The sequence below is a fragment of the Petaurus breviceps genome, unplaced genomic scaffold (genome assembly GCF_028583685.1).
Source record: "Petaurus breviceps papuanus isolate PSGF00001 unplaced genomic scaffold, PetGlider_PUasm1.0 181, whole genome shotgun sequence".
Taxonomy (NCBI): domain Eukaryota; kingdom Metazoa; phylum Chordata; class Mammalia; order Diprotodontia; family Petauridae; genus Petaurus; species Petaurus breviceps.
Window position 1 is genome coordinate 28,756,876 of NW_027185784.1, and position 16,672 is coordinate 28,773,547.

At 38.1% G+C, this 16,672-nt stretch overlaps 1 protein-coding gene and 1 long non-coding RNA gene across 2 annotated transcripts in view; one reads left to right on the forward strand and one right to left on the reverse strand.

The window, feature by feature from the left end:
- The window catches only part of LOC138160715 (uncharacterized), a 239,240-nt gene that overhangs the window by 130,003 nt on the left and 92,565 nt on the right, over positions 1-16,672 (reverse strand). The gene's annotated exons all lie outside the window — the stretch shown is intronic.
- Positions 9,600-10,877, forward strand: LOC138160526 (olfactory receptor 2A7-like). The gene has a single exon (XM_069087077.1). It carries the CDS (start codon positions 9,945-9,947, stop codon positions 10,875-10,877), a length of 933 nt encoding a protein of 310 aa, XP_068943178.1. The 5' UTR covers positions 9,600-9,944.

Sequence of the window (16,672 nt, forward strand, 5' to 3'; positions counted from 1 at the left end):
CAGGATCTCCCAGCTTCTACACTGAGGGATCGAAGGGCTTGGAATATGATATTTCAGAGGTCAAAGGAGCTGGGATTAAAACCAAGAGTCACCTACCCAGCAAAACTGAGTATCATTTTTCAGGGGAAAATATGGTCATTCAATGGAATAGAGGATTTTCAAACATTCTTGCAGAAAAAAAAACCAGAGTTGAATAGAAAATTTGACATTCAGATACAAGAAGCAAGAGAAGCATGAGAAGGTAAACAGGGAAAAGAAATCATAAGGAACTTATCAAAGTTGAACTATTAACATTCCTACATGGAAAAACAATAATTGTAACTTATGAAACTTTTCTCAGTAGTTGAAGGGAATAGAAAAAAAAAAATATATATATATATATGTATGTATGTCTATATATGAGGGTATATGGGCATATGAATACATATGTGAATGTGTGTATGTATGTTTACAGGTATACATAGATAGAGGGCACAGGACCAATTTAACAGGAAGAACTGATACATTAAAGGTGAAATTAAGAGGTGAGAGAGGAATATAATGAGAGGAGATGGGGAGAGACAGAATGGGGTAAACTATCTCATATAGAAGAGGCAAGGGAAAATGGTTACAATGGAGGGGAAGAATAGGAAGGCAAAAGGGAATGGGTCAACCTTATTCCCATTAAATTTGGCTTGAGGAGGGAATGAAATATACACTAAATAGCACATCTCACCCTCCAAGAGAGCAGTGGGGGAAGGGGATGAGAGGGGGGATGATGGAAGGGAGGGCAGGCTGGGGGGAGGGAACTTGGAAGCACCCACTTTTGAAAAGGGACTTGATCAAAGAGAATAGAACAAGTGGGAAGTGGGACAGGAGGGAGGGAAATATAGTCAGTCTTTTACAATATATCTACTGTGTTATTGTTTTGCATTAGCCACACATGTACAACCTATACTGAACTGCTTATCTTCCCAGTAAGGGTGAGTGACAAGGGAGGAAGGGAATGAATCTAGAATTCAAAGATTTTAAATCAAATATTTAAATATATATATATATATATACATATATATATAATACTATTTTACATGTAATTGGGAAATAAAATATACAGGCACTGGGGCATAGAGATCCACTGGAAAAGTCAAAAGGGCTATGGGAGAAAATATGGGAGAGAGCAGATTGGAGGAGGGGATATCCTGTGGAACTGCTATTTTGGGGCGGTGGGTAGGGGAAAAATGGGGAGAAAATTTGTAACTCAAATTCTGATGGAAATGAATGATGTAAATCAGAAGTTAATAAAGCATTTGAAAAATTAAAAATAAAGAAGACTCCCCAAAAATACTGAAGAAAATAACACCTTCAAAAGTAGGTAAACTCAAATGGCAAAAGAATTCAAAAAAAGTCAATGAGAAGAACAATGCCTTAAAAAGCTGCTTTTGTCAGTTGGAAAAGGAATTTCAAAAACTCACTGAAGAGAATAATTCTTTCAAATTTAGATTGGATCAAATGGAAGCTAGTGATTTTATGAGAAATAAAGTTACTGTAAAACAAACCCAAATGAATGAAAATATAGAAGGAAATGTGAAATATCTCATTGGAAAAACCACTGACCCAGAAATAGATCCAGGAGAGATAATTTTAAAATTATTGGACTATCTGAAAGGCATGATAAAAAAAAACAGATTTCATCCTTCAAGAAATTCTCCAGGAAAATTACCCTGATATTTTAGAACCAGAGGGCAAAATAGAAACTGAAAGAATTCACCAATCACCTCTGGAAAAAATCCCAAAAAGAAAACTCCTTGGAATATCATAGCCAAATTCCAGAGTCCCCAAGTCAAGGAGAAAATATTTCAAGCAGCAAGGAAGGAACAATTTTACTACTGTGGAAACACAATCAGGATAATATGAGATCTGGTAGCTTCTATATTAAGGGATTGAAGGGCTTGGAATATGATCTTCCAGAGGTCAAAGAAGCTAGGATTAAAACCAAGAATCACCTACCCAGCAAAACTGAGTATAATGCTTCAGGGGAAAATATGGTCATTCATTGAAATAGAGGAATTTCAGGCATTCTTGATGAAAAAAAGCAGAGCTGAACAGAAAATTGACTTGCAATTACAAGAATCAGAAGAAGCATGAGAAGGTAAACAGGAAACAGAAATCATAAGGAACTTATTAAAGTTGAACTATTTGTATCCCTAAATGGAAAAATGATAACTGTAACTCATAAGACTTTTCTCAGTATGAGGAGAGTTAAAGGGAATATATGTATGTATAGGAGGGTGAATGTGTGTATAAATAAATATATATGTGAGTGTATGAATATGTATGTACATGAGTACATAGAAAAAGGGCACAGGATGGGTCCAATATGAAGGGAAAACATCTTGAAAATTAAATTAAGAGGTGAGAGAGGAATATTGGGAGGAGAAAGGGACAGATAGATTAGGGTAAATTATACCATGTAAAAGAGGCAAAGGAACACTTTTACAATGGAGGGGAAGAGCAGGAAGGTGAAAGAGAATGAGTCAACTTTACTTTCATTTCATTTGGCTTAAGGAGAGAATACCATACACATTAAATTGGGTAACTTACCCTACAGGAAAGCCGGAGAAGGGGGGAAGGGCATAAGGGGAGGTGATAGAAGGGAGGGCTCATACAGGGAGATGGTAGTTAGAAGCAAACAGAAAAGGGACGGGATTAAAGTAGAAAATAGAAAAAGTGGGGGCAGGACAGGGTATAGGAAAATATAGTTAGTGTTTCACAATATAACTACTATGGAAATGTTTTGCATAACTACACATGTACAAGCTATGTTGAATTGCTTGTCTTCCCAGAGGAGGGAAGAAAGGAAAGACTCTGGAACTCAAAGTTTCAAAAATCAAATGTTAATGCATGTTATATGTAACTGGGAAATAAGATATACAGGCACTAGGGTAGAGAAATCCATCTTGCCCTACTAGAAAGTTGTTAGGGATGGGGGACTGGACTATATAAGAGAGAACAGATTGGGGGAAAGGGTATTCAGTAGGTTTGCTGTTTGGGGGTATAGGTAGGGGAAAGACAGGGAGAAAAAAATTGTAACTCAAAATCTTGTGGAAATGAATGTTGAAAACCAAAAATAAATTTTAAAAAAATAGGAAAAAAAAACCCCAAATATAGGCCCAGGTGAAGCTCCTGCTGAAAACTCAATTTGATTTTGGGATGTGCTCTTTCTCAGTATTTCAAAAATATATGTACTTTGTTTAACTTTACAGATTCATTTGTGTTCAATACAGACTCACAACATTAGGCAGGGCTGGGCTATGGGAAAAAAAATGACAGGGGGTGACTAAAGATATATATTAAGCTTCATAATTAACTCTTTGATAAGATCGACATTAAAAGATCAGGTACAAAAGGTGGAATGGTGAACATTCAAATAATTAAACTTAAAGGCTACAACTCACATGCTCTGGATCTGTCTGCCACAACCAAGCGGACTGCATCTGCCGTTCTGGGTGCTAGCTTTGCCCCAGTGGTTTCGCAGGGGATATTATCTTTAATGCCAACAGCTCAAGCCCCTTCCCATTATGTTTCCCCTCTGCTAAGCTACTGAATAAGTGAGCCGGTTCCATTTAACCACTCAACATGAACTAGCTTTTACAAAGGGTTATTTATTCCAAAGATATAGCATTGAACAAAGTACAAACATCACCCCCCCCCAATAGCTCAGAGCATATGCCCTTCCTTATGATTCTCACTGTCTGGAGAGAGTGTGGAAGATTAACATAGTTTCTATACAGCATTGGCCCAACCAAGTTCATGTTCAAAGTTATCATCACTGTCAGATTAGTCTTTGCCTTAGCTACTAGTGGACCCTTAAGTGAACCAGAAAACAGTGCCTTGCGGTCTTTCCGATGGAATTCCATCATACATAACTGTGCCTGTTCCAAAATCAGGTTCTCCAGCCTGTCCTATATGGGGAATTTGCATGAGGCAAACATACTGATTCATGCCTTCAGTGCATGTGCCAAAGCTTACAGCTCAGAACAAGCTGAGGTTTGCAGTAAATGCTAAAGTCATCAAATGCTACAAACTTTAGCTTTACTGTAGGGAAAGGAAAAAATAGTGGCTCCAAAAAAACTACTCAACTCTTATTGTGTTGGGATGTTTCCTTTATCAAGTGATATAATTTTCAATATGTAAAGTGTAGCACAAAAAATAGTGAAAAGGAAATTCATGAGATGCAAAATCTCTACTATAAAATGTATTTAATATAAAGTATGATATAAAAAGTCATTAAGAATTGTGAAATGTTAGATTAGCATCTCATGAATATAAAGAGGAGATAGGATTAAAACCAAGAATAAGTGACCCAGCAAAACTGAGTATAATACTTCAGGGGAAAGTATGGTCATACAATGAAATAGATGATTTTCAAATATTCTTGATGAAAAAACCAGAGCTGAACAAAAAATTTGGCTTTCAAATAAAAGAAGCATGAGAAGGTAAACATAAAAAAGAAATCATAAGGAACTTATTAAAGTTGAACTATTTACATTCCTACATGGAAAAATGATAATTGTAACTCAAAAGACTTCTCTCAGTATGAGGACAGTTGAAGGGAATATATATATATATATATATGTATATATATATATATATACACATATATATGTAGGAGGAGGGTGTATGTGTATATAAATATATATGTGAGTATGTGCATATGTATACATGTATACATAGAGGGGACAGGATGAATTGAATATGAAGGTATGATATCCAAAATAATAAAATTAAGGGGTAAGAGAGGAATATATTGGGAGAAGGAGAAAGGGAGAAATAGATTAGGGTAAAATATCTCATATAAAAGATGCAAGAGAAAACTGTTACAATGGAGGGAAAGAACAGGAAGGTGAAAGGGAATGGGTCAATCTTACTCTCGTTGAATTTAGGTTAAGAAAGGAATAACATATACACTCAACTGGGGATCTTACCCTATAGAAAAATGAGAGGGAAGGGGATAAAAGGGGGAATTATAGAAGAAAGGGCAGATTGGGGGGAGAGGGTACTTAGAATCAAACATTTTTGAAAAAGGACAGGCTCAAAGGAGAAAATATAATAAGTGAGGGGCAGGATAGGATGGAGGGAATTATAGTCTTTCACAATATAACTACTATGGAAATGTTTTGCGTAACTACACATGCACAACATACATTTAATTACTTATTTTCCCAGTGGAGGTGGGTAAAGATGGAAGAAGGGAAAAAATCTGGAACTCAAAGTTTTAAAAACAAATGTTAAAAAAAATACTTTTTACATGAAACTGGGAAATAAGATATATAGGCACTAGGATATACAAATCCATCTTGCCCTACTAGAAAGTTAGCGGGGGTGAGGGAAGATATAAGAGAGAACAGATTAGGAAAAGGGGTATTCAGTAGGCTTGCTATTTGGGGATGGGGTAGGGGAAAGATGGGGAGAAAAAATTGTAACTCAAAAACTTGTGGAAATGAATGTTGAAAACTAAAGATAAATAAACAGATTGGAAAAAAATAATTTTAAAAATCTCAGGCTACTTTGATCATCTGTTGACCCTTTCCAAGTACCTAGGGCAAGGTAGTGAGAGATTCTTGAGAATTTATTGATTTATTAATTAGATTTTTATTGATTTCTTTATTAGATGAATAAAATGACACTTTGTCTCAGTTTCAAGTATGAAAAAAGTTATTTTTTTTCTTTTAAAGAAAGTCAGACTAAAAACTATGAAATTATCCCTTTCCCTGAGGATTTCTGAGTTGTTTATCATGGACAAGTCACTTAAATTTCTCACCTACTTGGGATGCCAGAGGACAAACAATCACTGATCTAGGAGGGCCTGGGCTTTAGAGAATTCCACAAGTGTCAGTAGAATTGAAGATGATACTAAAAGAAAATTTTCTCAGTAATTTGTGCCCAAAATGAATCCTATGAGAACTAGAACTTATTACATTCCATGGGGATCCCATGAATCTTTTCTTGACTCCCCAAGTACCACAGATTACACCAGTGTCCCTTGATCCAAAGCTTAGTTGTACCTTCTAATCTGTGCAACATGGAATGATGCACTGGTACAGAGTCTGACCAAAGTTCATTCTCTTGTCACTTCTGGTGAAGTTGTGTATATATGTGGGCTATGGAGGATAAAGAAGGGAGGATCATAAGGAATGGAGGAATACAGCCTCCATTAGAGAAAGAGTATATAAGAGCATGAGTTTTAGGAGTAGCAGCCAGGAGCCGGTTCATTGTCACACAAGAATAATTTTAGCTTCCTCCAATCCCAGCCCCATCTTCCAGAGTTGTTCCAGACCTGGAACAAGTTCCTATTAAGGGACAAACAATAAAACCACATATTGAGCAGATGGTACTATCTATTAGTATTAAATTAACTAGGATATTAGAAAATAATGGATAGAGGCAACTAGATGGCTCAGTGAATAGAGGGTTGTCTCTGGAGTCAGGAAGATGTGAGTTCAAATACAGTTTTGGTCACTTACCAGCTGTGTGACCCTGGGCAAGTCACAACCTCCATTTACCTTGGAGGCAGCTAAGTGGCTTAGTGGATAGAACATTGAGCATAGAGGCAGGAAGATTTGAGTTCAAATTCATCCTCAGAGCCTCATTTTTTGGATTACCCTGAGAAAATCAATTAACCTCTTTTATCTTAATCCCTGGGAGGAAGAAATGACAAACCACTCCACTACTTTTGGCAAGAAAACCCCATAAATGGCCACAAAGGGTCAGGCATCACTGAATAACTGAACAACAAGACGATATGTACTGGATGCCAAGGAATATAATCGCTGTTGTCAACTTCCTACATACTGATACCTCTGTTCATTGAAACTGTCTTCTCATGATTCTTCCCTTGAACTCCTCCCACAGGGGCCCTGAAAAGTGAAAAGAGTCTTGCATCACTCTATAGGGAATAAGGGGGTAGGTAAATGCATGTTGACTGATGATTGGACTCTTATTTTCCCTGGATGGGCATGATACCCAATGAACTCTCTGTCTTCACCAAACTGTGTGATTAATGAGACATAAGATTATGTTTAGTAAATAGGTAATAAAAATTCCCTTTTAGATATAATAGCAGGAACTTTCTCAATCATATGTTAGGTAAAACTCAGGAGAGATGGTGAGATTTCAGTACCTAAGACATACGCTAGGGTAGTTGCAGTAGAGAATAGAAGCTTCCACACAAAATCACAGGTGAATCCCAGTTTTCTGCTTTGGTGAGATTTCCTTTCAGTTCATGTCTGACAATGATATTAAAAGCAGGGCTTTTGAACTAAGATCATAAGATAATGCATGGAAATCATAGATTTAGAAATGAAAGGGACCTAAGATATCATAGGATTGTAGGACCACATATTATAGCTGAAAGAACCTTTAGAAGTCGTCTAGTACTGTATTCTGATGCTGCAGCTGAGAAAACTGAGGCTCACAAAAGTTAAGTATCTTCTTGACTTTCCCTCTTAGTATTTATTCACCTTGAAATAATCTGTGATCCACTGACTCAGCTTCCTTACTATTGCTTGCACACAATTTTCCACCTCATTATGGCCTGCATTTTCACTGGCTGACCCCATGCTGTCAATTTTCTCACTCCTCTCCATACCACCTAACTTCCCTGGTTTCCTTAATCATTCAAAATTTCACCTCCTGCTATGGGCCTTCCTTGTCACCCTAATGATAATGCCTTCTTACTGTTGCTTATCTCCAATTTACCTTGTATATATTGTATTTGTGCTTAGTTGTTTGTGTGCTTTCTTCCCCATTACAAAGTTTCTCTGTCTTTTCTCTTTTTTAATGTTCCAGCAGTAATCATCCTGCCTGACACATAGAGGGTGCTTAAGAAATGACTCGCTGACCAAGATCACATAGATAATAAGTAAAGCTGGAACAGCAGGTCATGGCTTTTAACTCCAAATTTAGTACTTAAGAGGTATAGGTGATGATTAGTAACAGCAGAAATCACCAGTTCAAGGCACCAGTGGCCAGGCCCGTCCCTACATGGGGACTGAATGACTGGGTCCATTAGTTTCTTGGCTAGTGAAAATATTGACAGCCATAGTATGAACCCTGGGTCCTCTGCTTACTCTCAACATTCCCTTTATATGATCAACACAGAGAATAGTCAGTGTTAGGAGTTACACACAGCAGAGCTAAATCTTTGAGGAGCCAAAGAAGACAAAGGAGTACACCCAAACAGAACATGGCTTATGGAAGTTACTTCCACTAATGTTTGACTGTGCTGTTCTAAACCAAGACTCAAGCCCAGGTGGCCAGTCCTCTTAGAGGCTGAGCTTTCTACAGTCAGTAGTAATTATTACCTGCATCCAGCACATTCTAGAGGCCATTTCTTCAGACAGTGACCTACTTAGTGAGCTGTTCTTGGTTTCACTTCCATAGAAACTCAGAAGAGAGCTATAACAGTCTATTTGACTTGCACTAGGCAATTAAATTCCAGGAGACTGTTGGGGTAAAGATACTCAATATTTTTTTCTATTGTCACAACAAAATGAGTAACTTTTCTTCGGTAAACAAAATTGCTCACAATTGAATGAGGAAACCCAAAATTATCAAGTGAGTGTCCAAGGAAAGTAAGAAAAAATGGGGTGTTGGAAACTGGGAAGTGAAGAAGCAAGTGGAAAAAAAATCTATAAATGTGTGGATATAGGAAGACAACCTCTCCAATAATGCCAAGCACAGAGAAAGGGCTTGATAAATGCTTCTTGCTATATTGATTTGGAAACTAGATGTTATGGAGACCAGTTTACATTATATTATTGCTATCTTGCTAATAATCTATTTTTATTAATACAGATGTGGTCCCTCAAAAGGAAGTAATATAAAAATGAAAAGTGGATCCTCTGAGTTTCAGGTTCATTGACACTCAGCTTCTCTGAGTGACATATTTTTTTCTAGGAACCACTCTGGAGGATCTGTCTTTGATCTTTCACTTTTCACTCCTATTCAGACTTCCTGGGGATATAAACATCAAATAAAATCAGTGAAATTGTGAATTTCCTATCCACAGAGTCCATTACTCCTCCTCTGTCATTGATTCTTTTGGCTATTTTCCCCCCAATATTAATTTCCTCACTTCTACTCTGCCCTGTAACTGTACATGCCAGAAAACAAAAGTGATTTTTGAGAGTATATCTGTGTAGATGAAATATTCCTCTACTAAAATATGATTTCTGTGAGAGAGTATATAAATTTTGGGGAAAAAATCTTCTTTGGTACCTAGCACAGTTTTCTACATATTGTAAGTGATCAATAGCTCATTGCTTATTATTTTTTAAATGAACGAAATATACATATTTAATATTTAGTATATCCTGTCTATTATCCAAAGATCAGGCAAAGGCAATGATGGTATCATACTGTAAGGGTGGCCATAAAGTGATGGAAATTTTTCTAACCTATAGAAAGTTAACAGGTTACCAAATTAGCACAGAAGGATTGCTATATACCTAGGAAGAAAGAGTATTCACACCAATGGGTACAAGGTAGGTCTTTAAAATACTGTCTTTAGCAAGAGACATGCCATGATATACTTGACAGGAAGCAATACTCTGAGTCAGGATTCAAGTGCTGTCTCTGATATATAATAGCAGCATGACTGTGGGCAAGTCATTTAATCTCCCAGTCCCCTGTAGTGCTCAAAGTCTATCAGGTACAGAGAAGGTACTAATCTTGTTTAAAAGAAGAGAACAGAGGAAGTTACTAACTGATAGTTCTATAATCGCATGAAAAAGAACTAAGAGAATAATAATGTGTTATTTTAGTCAAAATAAGATTTCTAAAAGCACAAGGTAAGGTCATTGGAAGGATTTTATTCTCATAATTTTTTATCTACAAAAAGAGTGGATAAAAACTCTCTGTATCACACTTTGCCTAAAAGATGTCTTTGTCTCTGTCACAGAAATATGATGAACAACCACACCCTGGTTAAAGAATTCTTTCTGATGGGATTTCCTGTTGGCCCTGATATGAGAATGTTTCTCCTTGGGCTCTTCTCTCTGTTTTATGCCTTCACCCTAATGGGGAATGGAGTAATCTTAGGACTCATCTGTGTGGAGGCCAGACTCCACACCCCCATGTACTTCTTCCTCTCACACTTGGCCATTGTTGACATTTCCTATGCCTGTAACACTGTGCCTCAGATGCTGGCAAACCTACTGGACCCATCCAAGCCTATCTCATATACAGGGTGCTTAACTCAAACTTTTCTCTTTTTGACCTTTGCCCTCACAGAATGTCTTCTCCTGATGGTGATGTCTTATGATCGCTATGTGGCAATTTGTCACCCTCTCAGATACTCTGTTATCATGAACTGGAGGGTGTGTATCACTTTATCATTGACCTCCTGGGTCCTTGGATTTCTTCTGTCTTTGACCCATCTAATTTTATTACTGCCATTGCCTTTCTGTGGTCCCCAGAAAATTAATCACTTTTTCTGTGAAATATTAGCTATTCTCAAACTTGCTTGTGCTGATACCCATGTTAATGAGATCCTCATATTGGGAGGGGCTACTTCTGTGTTGGTCGGACCCCTTTGCTCAATTGTGATCTCCTATATTAGAATCATCTGGGCAGTCCTGCATATACAGTCAAGAGAGGGGAGACAGAAAGCCTTTTCTACCTGCTCCTCCCATCTCTGTGTAGTAGGACTCTTCTATGGCACTGCCATCATTATGTACATTGGGCCCCATCATAGGAACTCCAAAGGACAGCAGAAATATCTCCTCTTATTCCATAGCCTGTTTAACCCCATGCTGAACCCCCTTATTTACAGTCTGAGGAACAATGAAGTAAAGGGTGCCCTGAAGCGAGTGCTAGGAAAAGGAAGACCATCCTAAAAGATGGAACAGATAAGCTTGTAGTATTATTCAGTAATTATGACAACTGACTAATAATAGTTGTGAAAGTCATTCAAAATCTGATTTCATATTGCTTTATTACAAAGTAAAGTAGTATCTATTTTCTCCTCTTCAATATGAAGAATATGGACTAGATGGCCTCTGAGGTTCCTTCCAGATCCCAATCAATCAGTCTATGAGTCTGTAATGCCAAGCAAGCAATTTCCGAGGTTCAGATAGCAAGTATACTAAATTTGTATTTATTCAGTAACATATTAAGGCAAAATAGTCACAGAAAAGAGATAATCAAAATACAGAGTAACCCAATCATTTACTAAGTCCTCAATTGGAGATTAGTTTCCAATTATAAATAAAGTACATTTATTTGGTCAGTCACAAAGAACAAAGGTCAAAAGTTTTCCATCCCTGGATCACAACTGAATTACAGTAACATCAGTAACCAGCAAGCATCCTCTCAAGGGGCAGTGGAAAGCACAAAGCTCATCCACCCCTAGTTCACAAATAGGTTACAATATCATCATAACATTCAATACCCAAAGAGAGGTCTTTTCTTCATCTTGACCTAAGGCAAGTTCTCAGCAGTTTCTGTTCCGGGGAAGAGACAAAGCTTAACAAAGCCACCATAACAAACATAAACATTGCTTGTCTTCATCAATTCACTATCTACCTGTTAAATCAACCTAGACACAACAAGGTCTGAGGAATCAGCCTAGATGATTAATACAGTGCCAGGACCCCAGAAAATATCAACAGCACCCTTCTCCAGGATTTCTGTAAACATATGTGATAGTAATGGCAATTAAAGATTCCCCTGGATTGGCTTGGTTTTCAAATTGATTGTGTTAAAACCCAGAGCTTGTTAATCCCACCTGTGGGATGGGCTTGTTGATGTGAAAAGAAAGTCCTGAACTGGGAGGAGCTGGTGATGTAGATTTGGAGAGACACTAGAGAGAGGCGGAAGATCTTTTTGGAAGCAGCACCTCGTGGACAGAGAGAGACTAAGAGAATTGCTGGTGGCCGCTTTGAATTGCCCTGGACTTTTGAGACCTGCCCCCTGAGCTGCCAAGGACTGAGGAGACATGGCTGTTTTGCTGGTACTTTGTCTGTCTGTTTTGATGTTGTTTTGCCAGATTTGTCCACTGGTGAAAGACAGTCCTTTTGTTGAAGAAGTCCTGGAACCTGGCTGTTCACTAAGAAGCCCTGAGACTGTCCTGCAGACAGAGTGAATACTGTCCACTGGTGAGGGACAGTGCTGTTGTTGCAGGGATCTGGAGACTGTCCTGCAGACAGAATGAATACTGTCCACTGGTGAAGGACAGTGCTGTTGTTGCAGGGGTCTGGGAGCCTTTCTGTTGGTTCAGAAACCCTGAAGAAGGATTTTCTTGTTGTATGTTTACAGAAATCCTGGGAGAGGGCTTTGCTAATGTGTTCAGGGGTTCTAGGACTGTTCTACAGACAGAGGATAAATTCATGAAGGGACTGGCAATGTATCTTGTGGCTTTGCTAAGCCTTGTCTCCCCAGGAACTAAGATTACTGAGAACTTGCCTCGTGTCAAGATGAAGAAAAGACCTCCATTTGGGTATTAAGTGCTGTGTTTAAACTTGATGTAACTCTGGGGTAGATTCAATTGTGATCCAGGGGTGGGGAACTTTTGACCTTATGTTTGGAAACTAATCTCCATTTGAGAAGAGGGGCTTTGTGGTGGACTTAATTAAGGTATAGCCTAGGGGTGGAGAAGTATTTAGAACAGAGACTTTGTAATTGATTGAAAGATTGGAAGGTCCTGGGATGGGTAGGACTTGGAGATTATTTAATCACATTTAGTAAATGCTGTATTTTGAATGATGTCATGTTTTGATCTTCTCTGTTCTGGGTTTGTTACTGAATAAAATGGAGAGCACCTATGCTGGTATTCTGAACCTTGGGAAGTTGCCTTCTTTTGGCATTACATTACAACATAAAACAAGAAAATCCCCTTTCAGGGTTTCTGAACCAACAAAAATGTCCCAGGGCTTCTGTAGCAACAGCACGGTCCTTCACCAGCAGATGAATCTGACAAAGTAAAATCAAAACACACAAAGTACCAGCACTGCAGTCATGCTTCTTCCCAGTTCTCCTCTCTCCTCATTTCTCAGGAGTTCTTAGTTCTCAGTTCAGTCCTCAGTTCTCCTTTCTCTGTCTGCAGCAGTGGCAGCCCAGCCTCCAGATGCTGGCTCACAGAAGTTCTGGCATCTCTAAGCTTGGGCTTCTCCCTGTTCCACCCCTTACTGTTACCTCAACAAGTTCAAGGGGCATAGATCTTCAAATCCCATTACCATTACAGAGTGTTTGAAACTATATATGTATTACTTATGTTTCACTGATTTGAAAATTTTCTAAGGCACCAAAAGAAAGATTTAACACTTCTACTTAAGTGTTTGTGATCAATATCCAAGTGTGGCCTATTGGTGTTAAACAATGAAGTTATAATCCTTTGAAAAATGATGTGGGAAAATCATTCAGGGCTACACGTAACTTTCTATCCTGACAGCAAACCCCAAGACAAGACTACTGTGCTATAAGAACATTGTGGAAATAGCCTTTGATAAACATATATACCTTTGAGAAAGGGAAAGAAGAAAAGAGAGAAGGAAGGAGAGAGAGGGAGAAAGAAAAGGAGAATGGAGGGAGAGAGAGAAGACAGAGACAAACAGAGGGAGACAGAGACAGAGAAAAAGTATTGAATGAATACTGCCATAGGTTTTATGAGAAATTTTCAATTGTGTTTAAACATGAAACTATCAATAGTTATATAATAGTTATATAATTTTCAATTATGTTTAAACATGAAACTATCAATAGTTTCTACAAAATACAATCATTTTTTGAAGAATACCTCTAAAGATTCTCAAGAATATCGGTCTGTTTGTCACACACACACGCACACACGCAAAAACCACATTCATATGAATAAGATGGAAATAGAATTGAAATTAGTATGTCTTCCAGGATTCCACTGGTGTTACATTACCAAAGGTAATGTGTGGCCCGTTAGCTTCAAACATGTAAGGATAAAATGGAGGTAAGAAAAACTAAAGAGAGATAAAGAGTGATTGAGATGTGGGGGAAGAAACAAAAGACTAATCGATGACTTTATAGAGAGAGAAATGGATGCTTAGTGTGACCTGATTAGGAGCAAGAGTGATCAAGAAAACAAGTGAAGACAAGTTCAATGTAATCTAACCATAGTTTTGAGAGCAAGACAATAGTATCAGAATTAGTCTTTGTAGGAGATATACTGGCAGGGAAGTTGTTTGGGGCTGGAGTTAACGCTGCATGACGGTGCTAAGACAGATGAAGGACACCGAAAAACTGGAGAGCAACTAGAGGAGGTCCACCAGGATGGTCAAGGCCTGGAATTGATTCTCTTTGGGACATGGTTGAAGTAACAGGAGAAAAGAAGATTTTAGGGGGATATTTTACCTGTTTTCAAGTATCTGAAGAGCTTTCATGTACAAGAACTCTTACATTATATCCCTGGCTCAGGTTCCTTCCTTCTTCAGTCATCCTCCACATAATGTAGGTGAAAATGATGTCAGAAGTCTGACATTATCACCTCCTAGCTCAAAAATTTCGAGTACTTCCTTATTGACTATTGAATAAAATACCAACTCCTTTATTAGGAATTTAAAACCCTTCACAATCTGGTCCCTGCTTACCTTTCCAGCCTTAAATATCACTCTCTTTCCTCTATTCTATGTTCCAGACAAACTGACTTACTTAATGTTCTTCACAACTTGACATGACATCCTATTTCCCATCTCCACACCTTTGCCCAGGCCATCCTCCATGCTTAGAAGGTATTTCCTTCTCAACTTTGGCTCAGAATCCCTGCTTAGTTCAAAGTTCAATCCAAAATTCAATCCTCCTGCATATCTTTTCTGACTTCTTTCCACCAGCTGCCAGTCATCCTCCAAATCACCATTATTTCATATGTACTTGTTTGTATACCTGCTGTTCTACTATGACCCCTCTCCATTAAAATAGATGTTCCCTGGGGCGGCCAGGTAGCACAGCAAGTAAGAGCACCGGCTCCAGTGTTGAGAAAACCTGGAGATCGAATCCCAGGCTCAGACACTTAGCACCCACCCAGAAACACCTGGCCGTGTAACCTTGAGCAAGTTACTTAACCCCAATTGCTTAGGGGCGGCCAGGTGGCTCAGCGAGTAAGAGCACCGGTTCCAGTGTCGGGATGACCTGGATCAAATCCGGGCTCAGATGCTCAGCACCATACCCAGAAATAACTGGCCGTGTAACCTTCAGCAAGTTACTTAACCCCGATTAATTAAAAAAAAAAAAAATAGATGTTCCTTGACACCAGATACTGTTATGTTCTTATCATGCTATACCCAGAACCCAGCACAAAGTCTGTGTAGCACAAACTTTAAAGATACTTATTTATATATTGAAGGAAGATTCCAGTTTTTCTTCTTAGCCCCAGAAAAAATGAGATGGAAGTTACAAGGAGTTAAATTTATGTTTGATTTTAGGAAAATTATCTTAATCATTGTTATTATTGTTAAGTCGTTTCACTCTTATCTGACTCTTATTGACCCCAAATGAGGTTTTCCTGGCAGATACTAGAGTGATTTCCCACTTCATTCTCTGGCTCATTTTATAGATGAGAAACTGAGGCAAACAAGATGAAGTCATTTGCCCAAGGTCACACAGATAGCAAGTGTCTAAGCCCGGATTTGAACTCAGGCTTTCCTAGTTCCAGGCCTTGTCCTCTATGCACTGTGCCACTTAGCTTCCCCTTATTAATCATTAGAGATGTACTAATATGATACGGACTAGATCTGGGAGTGATGGGTTGGTTCCCTGGGGATCTTCAAACAAAGCTGAGGTAATGGTATGTTGAGTATGTTATAGAAGAGATTTTTATTCACATCTACATTAAAATAAATGGCTTCCGAGGTACCTCCCAAACTTAAGATTCTATGATTAGTATTTTTACACTTCAGAATTTTCTGTCCATTAGTTCTCATCTAACTCCCTATCCTCCAATCTGAAATTCACTCCTTGATAGCACTGACAATTGACTATCCACAAAAGCAAGATATAGGTGCTCCTCCCTCCTCTCATTAGTCTCTAGATATGTCATAAGAACTGCTTTCTATAGAATTGAATAATCCTTGGCTGGCAAACTATTTTCCCCTGAAACCATGTCCAAAGGACTATATAACCCTTTGGACCAGTATGACCTTTGTATACCCTTTGAATAGTAATACCACTACTGAGTTTTTATCCCCCAAAAAAAGAAAAGGTAAAAGAACATATTTATACAAAAATATTTATAGTGACTCTTTATCTGGTGGCAAAAATGGCAAAGGTGGCAAAGAAACTGAGTGGATGCCCATCCACTGGGAAATGATTGAACAAATTGCAGTATGATTGTAATGGAACATTATTGTGCTATAAGACATAATGAGCAATATGGTTTCAGAAAACTCTGGGAATACTTAGATGAACTCATGCAAAGTGAAGTGAGCAAAACCAGGAAACATTATACATAGTAACAGCAATATTGTGAAAGACTTTGCTATTCTAATCAAGATCATGATCCAAGGGATTTCCAAAGGATTCATTATGAAATATGAAATCTACCTACAGAGAGAGAAAAATTTGAAGTCTGCCTATTGCTGTATACTTTTGAAACTTTCTTTTTTTTCATTTTTTTATGTTTTCCTTTGCAACATAACATATATTAAAATTTGTATTGCATTATATCAAG

Excerpts from the sequence above, each read along its gene's own strand:
- LOC138160526 (XM_069087077.1), top strand. The coding sequence starts at position 9,945 with ATGATGAACAACCACACCCTGGTTAAAGAATTCTTTCTGATGGGATTT.